The sequence below is a fragment of the Glycine soja genome, chromosome 17, assembly GCF_004193775.1.
Source record: "Glycine soja cultivar W05 chromosome 17, ASM419377v2, whole genome shotgun sequence".
Taxonomy (NCBI): Eukaryota; Viridiplantae; Streptophyta; class Magnoliopsida; order Fabales; family Fabaceae; genus Glycine; species Glycine soja.
Genome location: NC_041018.1, coordinates 18899419 through 18907478, shown reverse-complemented (window position 1 = coordinate 18907478; position 8060 = coordinate 18899419). Strand labels below are relative to the sequence as shown.

Below are 8060 nucleotides of genomic sequence, written 5' to 3'. Positions count from 1 at the left end.
TTAATTAGTGAAGAATGTCTTTGGTGAAAATTATTGATGGGTCACATAGGTGGGAAATAATACAGATTTTTAACAACTAAACATCATTTAAATATAATTAAGTTGAATCAAACCTGCTCCAAAACAAAGTGATAAGGAGAACAAGAAAGTGAGGAGAGTACACTAGTATTATTAATATTTAGAATTTATGAGTGCCACTTAATGTGGGGAATGTGAGATAGAACGCAATGAAAAACAAAAGAAAGAAGAATATGCTGGCAAAACAGAGAGAGAGAGAGAGTAAGAGGGAGGAAGGTGGGTCGCGCGTTAATTCATTATGAAAGCGGGTTGTCACCCTCACTTTCACGATTCACACACAATGCCAAAGGCAAAAAGTGCACCTTCACAGGCAATATACATCTCTCTCTCTCATACACTCACACAATATCTGCATTCCTGTTCACAAATGCATCAAATTCCATGGCCACTCTCAAAGCATGCTCCAAAAGTAAATTAAATATGATCAAAATATTACCTTCTGACTCAATGGTTAAACAATAAAACTACTATTTTTTAAGTTGATAACTTTTATTTGGATAGTTAGAGACTAATCTTTCAAAATATAAAAGTTTATTTAAGAATGTGATCATTCCTATCATATATTCTTTCATACGTAAATACTTCAGGATCGAAATAATACCTAAAAACACGGCAATAGGCGTCCACGCACACTTAATTAGGAATGTCATAACATAAATTGTTGTCAACAAAAATTAATTTATATGAATTGTTAATGTAAAAAACTTATAAGTACAATTAATAAAAAAAAAGTGTCCATAGTATAACATTTAAGAGAATTATTATTATTATTATTATAAAAATGAATAAAATTACAATACATAATAATTTATAATAATTTGTAATTAAATAGTTGTTTAAAAATTATCCGTACTGAAAAAAATGATGCTTATATAATGTTACACTAACAAAACTGTTGTAAATAAAAGGGTTACAGTGTGATAGTAAAAAGCTATTATTAATTGATTTAGATTAAGATTGGCATTTTTTTATTTTGTTTGTTTATTTTATTTGATATTTGATGGTTAATTTGAGTGAAAAAAAAAAAAGAGGTTGGTTGGTGGTAGGTAATGAAACCAAGTGGGAGAAGGCTTTACTATTAGGATGCAAGAAAACTAGACAACCTCAACCCCGTCGTTTTGCTTCTTCTTCTGTTGCTCTGTCTTTCACTCTGTTCGAGATTTGTCATCTCAACACCAACACCAACAACAATATTATTATTATTATTATCAATACACACAAAACCATAAAAACCTTTCTTTTTGCACTCTGCATTTTCTCCATTTTCCGCTACCTCAATTGTTTTTGTATGAAAACTTCTTCTCTGTCTTATTCATAACTCTTCCCGCTTTTTGCAATTTCGTAAGTAACCCATTTTTTTTTTTTCTGAAGCAGAATTGTTCACGCTTTCTCGTTTCGCGAGAAAGGGAAAGTTGAACGAGCAATGAATGCCAGAGCACGCACCACTCTTCACTCAATGAAACCTCCTTTAAATGAAACCAAAGTAACTTCTTCTTCTTCTTCTTCTACATTTTTTTTTTTAATTTTGAAAAACAGAAGAAGCTTGACTTTGAAGCATAAACTAAGAGCTGCATAAAGTTTAAAGGTGTGTGCTTTTGATCCAAATCTAAACTGGGTCGTTGATCTTCTCTCACGAAACGAATAATTTAGTTCTTTATTTGAAATGTTTCACTTTATGGTTCTTCTTCTTTTTTTGGTGAATGAAGAAAATTGAGTTTTTTTATTTTATTTTATTATGATAATGATTTTTTGTTTATTGGTGAATGTGGAAAGCAGGGGAAGATGGAAACTGGAGGAGGGAAGAGAGCAATGGGTGGTGGCCACAAGAACGGGCGTCGATCCAATCGAGAAAGGAAAATGGCTTTGATCCAAGATGTAACTTTTGAATCTTCCCCAAACCCATGTTATTATTATTACATTGTGTTCCTTTTTGTTCTTTCATTCATGCTTTTGGTTCGTTCTGCAAAATCAATCACTAGTGGTTCATGTTTTCAAGGTTGGTGGAAAATGCAGGTAGATAAGCTGAAGAGGAAACTCAGACATGAAGAGAATGTTCATAGAGCTTTAGAAAGAGCATTCACTAGGCCTTTGGGATCTCTACCTCGTCTTCCTCCTTATCTTCCTCCATATGTTAGTCTCTCTCTCTCTCTTGCATGTTTTGTTGTTCAATCACACAGGAGTTTCAGGCAATGAGTTAGTTCATTGTATCAATCCTGATCGAAGCATTGTCGGGCACCTTTAATATTGTTTCGCCACATTGTGAGGGACTAACCTCTTCTACTAGACCTAATTCCTGTTGATTGAATAATAGTATTTGCATACCTTTCTTTTATTATTATTATTATTGAAAATAGATATAATTTTTTAAGTATTTTTTATATTATTTTCTAACTAAAATTGAAGTTTCACCTCAGTAATTCGCATAGTAGAGTTTTGCATTAAACATCAATATAAGTTAATGAGGCGAAACTCTAATTCTAATTAGACAATAGTACCAAAAGTACCTAAGGAATTGAATTGAACTCTTGTAATTTTTATTGTTGTTGCTTTGATTTATGGATACAAGGAGAGTAATGAGGAGTGTGTGTGTGTGCGTACTTGTTTCAGACATTGGAGCTTTTGGCTGAAGTAGCAGTGTTGGAAGAGGAGGTGGTAAGACTTGAAGAGCAGGTTGTGAATTTTAGACAAGGCTTATATCAGGAAGCTGTGTACATTTCCTCAAAGAGGAATGCAGAGAATTTGAATGACCCTATTGACCAAAACACCATAAGGAGTTCCAAGCATCAGAGATCAAAATCCATGTCTCAAAGTGAGTTCAATTCAACTTTGATGATGGGTAGGCCGCAGCCTTCTCTTGCCAGAAGTGCTTCCAGCAGAAAGCTAATGTTCTCTGATGCTGTCAATGACCACACCGTGAAACTAGTCCATGGGAAGCAATTGCACAGAAAACATGATTCATTCTCTTCTATCCCAGAAGATGGAAGGGGAAAAGAGAATCGATCATTTGGTAATTTTGTGAAGGATAAGCAATCACCTGAGAAGAAAACAACCAAAGTTGTTACTCCAATAAAGAAGTCTCCATTCAAACAAGAATCACCTGAGAAGTGCATTGATCACTTGAAGTTACAGGTAACTTGATGATAACCCCAGTACCCCACAAATACAATGTTCAATTAGTTACTAGTTAGTGTGTGTTTGGAACTGCTTCTTTCTTTCTTTTTTTTTCTTTTATCGACAAATGTTAGTTGTTAATTGTTAGTTTTTGTTACTGGGTGTTGTGCATGACTCATTTTATGAGCGGGCAAATGTTGGAGCAAAGCATAAGCGTAAAAAGAAACAGTTGCTCTGCTCCCGAGTATGTAGGCACATTTGTTGAATTTCGTTAAATCTCTTGTGTTTGCGTGTATGAGTGTGATTTCTCTCATACACTTTGGAATTCCAGTTGCTATTGTTAACAATGGGTGAATTCGAACTCATGACCTCTTCCGCTCTCCCTTCTCCCTTCACCAGTAACCCAACTTTATATCTCTGGAACTGCTTATTTCTTAGAACTAACAATATAAGTGGGTGGATATTTCTTCAAAATAAGTTGAACCTAACATGTACTTATTGTTTGATATGATTGTGCTGTCCATTCAACAACATTCTTTTTTGTTTTTGCTTTTCCAGCTGGATTGGAGATTAGCAGATCATGAAAGGGCTCAAAGTTCTTCAAGTTCTTCAGATGATAAGGTGTCAGAAATTGATAGCACACCCAATAGAGTTTCTGAGGATATTGTCAAGTGCTTGTGTAGCATATTTGTGAGAATTGGTACATCTAAGGACAAAATTGGGGAATCAAAAACACCTTCACGTTCTGCATCAGCTTTCCATCAATGCAGCAAGGAAAAGGATCAATCTTGTGATCCTTATGGTATCTGTTCAGAATCCAAAACAAGGGAAGTTGGTCCTTATAAAAATTTATGTGAAGTTAAAGCTACCACTGCTGATATGAACCGAACAACAAATGCAGTGTTTCTGATCCACAGATTAAAGTAAGTAGTTATAGTTATAGACAGTTATTAACTGTTTTGATTGATGATAATGTAGGTATCTATCTAATCTTGCTGACAAATTCAGGTTCCTACTTGGGAAACTAGCCTCTCTGAACTTGAAGGGTCTTACTCATCAGGAAAAACTTGCATTCTGGATAAACACTTACAATTCCTGCATGATGAATGTAAAACACCTTTCTGCCATTGATTTACTGCATCTCATTATGTTAGAACAATTGTTACAACACATTACAATGCAACACTTGAAGGGTCTTAATATGCTGTGAGTCAACACATTGAAAGATTTTTGGTTTAAATGTTGTAGGCATATTTAGAGCACGGCATACCTGAGAGTCCAGAAATGGTTGTAGCATTAATGCAGAAGGTATGGTGATTTGCACAATATTCTCAACATATATTATTATTATTATTGTTGTTGATGATGTTGTTAAACAAGAATATTCAAAGCAGTAGAAGCATTGCTTGTCTTCTTGTCTAACTTGTAGTGATTCTTATATGCTGCTACAAAGTACTAATCATGAGCCCTATGGTTATTAACCACAAAATCCAATAAACTGGGAAAAAAAACTTCATTAGACTCAATCTGACCATGTATCCCTTCCCATCCTATAATAGATTCTAATGTTAGCTGATGTCTGACATTAAAGCATGTTCAGAGTGTCCCTTTGAAATTGATTAGATTGCTAAATTGTTGTAATGCTAAAGGCTATTTCCACTTTAGTTCCGAGCTTCTTTAATCTAAATTTAACAAACACTACTTAAGTATGTAATGTTCTATCAATATCAATATATATCTCTAAATCAAGATCCAAGTTAACTAAAATATGGCAATGCATGTGTCAGGCAACGATAGTAGTGGGAGGCCAGTTTCTCAATGCAATCACAATAGAGCATTTTATCTTGAGACTGCCTTATCACCTCAAGTTTGTAAGTGCATTAATCTTGTCCTTTCTTTTAAATTTAGAGTTTAGACAAAAATAAAGTTGAAGTTCTTATTGTACTTTATACTGCAATATCCTAATAAGATGTTAAAATTAATCCCTTAATTTTCATGTTGGCTTCATGCAACAGACCTGTCCAAAAGCTGCAAAAAATGATGAGGTTAAAGCACCAGGCATATTTGGCCTGGAATGGTCTGAGCCCTTAGTAACATTTGCACTTTCCTGTGGAAGCTGGTCTTCACCTGCAGTATGTTTTTCAATCTCACTTTAGCAGATAATATTGTTAGGCAAATGATAATCAGTGTCCTTAGGGAACTAGCTAAGAAACTTAAAGTAGAAATATTTTTATTGGGAGGTGAAAAATTACACTGCTTATGATCATTTGAGTTCTCCTATGATTTTCACATTAAATCTTTTTTCCTTTTAGTTCTTTAATCAAAGGACACTGGTTAGCATGAACCATATTGTTATTATGTGGGCACCGATTAATTATTTTTTAGCTATAGCTATAGTTTTAGAATGTTACCAATTACCATTGTCATGTGCTCCGCACCCAATTTTTCTTGAATCAATTTGGATTGAAAATTATTTTAAACAGCTTAACATTATCAGGTTCAGCGGCGTTAATTTGATTGTGAGAAATTTAAAATTAATTCCACATTGCAGACAGGAACTAGGAATGCAAATTTGGGTCAATCTGGGAGACTTCTGAGAGCATTATAGTACATTTTAAAAGACTAAAATGTTTTCCATTTTCCACTTCTCTATTTTTGACTATTAGTATACTTAGGAACTTGAGAATCACTAGGGTCCACCGAGTGGTGGGGTTGAGGTAGAATGGTAAATAGATGGGAATTTAGGTTTGATTCTTTTTGTCATTATTGTACATCAGGAAAATAATCCCTAAATTTTAAAATAAGTTTCGTCTTATATTATTTTACATAGATAAAAAAACTAATAAGTAGATGAAAAATTGGTAATTTTACAAAATTAACTTTAATATTAATATTCCATTAAAAAATGAACATTATTTTGGATTTTTTTTCAAATATAACATTTATTTTAGGACGGAAGGAGTACTTAAGAGTTAGGAACTTGCTTATTAGTGTAGAAACATTAAGTACATCTTTATATAAAAAATTATGATTGCTCAAAAACGCACGAGTTAAATGTTTTTTTCTATTTCTAATATAATAAACATTTTTCTAATAAAAACTTTTTACTTTTACATAACCAATGTCACATCACATGCCAACTCCTTTTGGTTTTTAATAGGTGAGAGTTTATACAGCATCAAAAGTTGATGAAGAGTTAGAAGCAGCAAAGAGGGACTATTTACATGCTTCAGTTGGCATTACTAAAACAAACAAGTTAATAATCCCCAAGTTGTTGGACTGGTATTTATTGGACTTTGCAAAGGACTTGGAATCTTTATTGGATTGGGTTTGCCTCCAATTACCGGACGAATTGAGAAACCAAGCAGTTGAATGCCTTGAAAGAAGGGGAAGAGATTCTCTTTCACAAATGGTACAAATGATGTCCTATGACTTCAGTTTCAGGTTGCTTTTGCACCAATAAGTTCTGAGAGGTGTTACTTTCTCATCTTTGGTGTGGGTTTTTGTACATTGGGTTGTTCACACAGGAAGTACATAAGCCGAAGCATGAGATGTTTTTCAATTGGGAAATGGGTTAGTTATGCTTTTAGGAAATATACATAGAGGCGGAGGTTTATTAGACATTCATTTGGCTGCAAACGTTTTGGGATTCATAATAATCTTATGTGTTAATTAAGTTTTTAGTCTCAACTATTTCATATTTTAATTTTTAGTCCCTTAAAATTTATTTGACAACTTTTAGTCATTTATTAATTTTTTTTTAGCATTTGTAGTCTCTAAATTTTTTGCCTATTTTTAAGTCCTTCATTTATTTTTATTGTTCAAAATATATAGAAATGGACATAAACAATGACTAATCTAGAGCAATAAAAATAAATAAGGGACTAAAATGACAAAAAAGAGACTAAAAATGCTGATAAAAAATTAATGGAATACTAAAATTTATTAAAAGCATTTTGAAGAAATAAAAATTAGAATCTGAAAAATTAAATTAGTAAAAACTTAATTAACCCTAATCTTATATATTGCTTTAACACCTTGGGACCAAATGGCAATACAGCTATAAACATTAAATAGGATAGTGCCGCTCAGATTCATAACTTGTTGTAATTCAATAGATTTCTCTAGAAATCCAATTTTACATAAATTCAGGCACTTCATGCACTTGCAGCAACTTATTCTGAGTGTAGCAATAAAGTAGTATAACTAGTATATCTATAATGTAAAAATCAATCGATAGAGTTAGTTACGTTAGATTATACAATATGATGTAGATTTCATAGTTTTCATTTCTCTACCAACGAGAAATTTAGCATTCATTTATTTATTGTTATTAAATAAACTTCACGTTAACAAAAGGCTTTGTTATAACAATAGTAAGATTTTAAAAATTAAGACAATAAACATTTATATCCCGTTTATAAAATTAAAACAATAATAAGATGCCTGTTTATAAAATGAAGATAATTGTATATTCGTTTTCCTTTTTATTAAATAATTGTTACATTAATTGTGATGATCAATACGTCAATAAATAGACAATGAAAATTTAAGGTGTCTGCTTATAAAAATAAGATAATTGTATATTATTTTTCTTCATTTTAATAATTGTTTTCTTTTCCTCTCCCATTTTCTCTTTACCTAAGGAATCGATTTTATTTTTTTTAATTTTACTCAACTTTTTTTTACTGCTAATGTTACTTAACTAAACGCTTAAAAAATGTAACTTTCCTTCGCTGTACCATTTTAACCCCAACCAATCACGAGTAATAGATTTTCAAAACATCAAATTTTATTAGAACGATATGATACGAAAACGTAAAATGGAAAATTATCTTTCGTTGGATTTTCACGATACTGGTAAAAGTTGC

General features: G+C 32.3%; 1 protein-coding gene across 6 annotated transcripts; it reads left to right on the top strand.

Annotated features, from left to right (window-relative positions):
- Window positions 1-1157: 1157 nt before the first annotated feature.
- Window positions 1158-6901, top strand: LOC114392294. 6 transcript variants are annotated; one of them, XM_028353363.1, is made up of 11 exons: window positions 1158-1364; window positions 1453-1561; window positions 1852-1953; window positions 2092-2208; window positions 2686-3207; window positions 3748-4112; window positions 4198-4297; window positions 4438-4497; window positions 4977-5060; window positions 5205-5321; window positions 6350-6901. In XM_028353363.1, exons 2-11 carry the CDS (start codon window positions 1502-1504, stop codon window positions 6650-6652), a joined length of 1830 nt encoding a protein of 609 aa, XP_028209164.1. In that variant the 5' UTR covers window positions 1158-1364; window positions 1453-1501; the 3' UTR covers window positions 6653-6901. The 6 variants fall into 6 exon arrangements, with proteins under 6 accessions (XP_028209164.1, XP_028209165.1, XP_028209166.1 ...); XM_028353364.1 differs by having other exon boundaries at window positions 1450-1561; XM_028353365.1 differs by having other exon boundaries at window positions 1159-1364; window positions 1855-1953.
- Window positions 6902-8060: the final 1159 nt, after the last annotated feature.

What these genes read in the sequence shown, in the direction of transcription:
- LOC114392294 (XM_028353363.1), top strand. Translation starts at nt 1,502, where the DNA reads ATGAATGCCAGAGCACGCACCACTCTTCACTCAATGAAACCTCCTTTA. An exon ending in TTGTAGCATTAATGCAGAAG is followed by an intron (nt 4,498 to 4,976) that starts GTATGGTGATTT and finishes TGCATGTGTCAG; the next exon opens with GCAACGATAGTAGTGGGAGG. An exon ending in GAAGCTGGTCTTCACCTGCA is followed by an intron (nt 5,322 to 6,349) that starts GTATGTTTTTCA and finishes GGTTTTTAATAG; the next exon opens with GTGAGAGTTTATACAGCATC.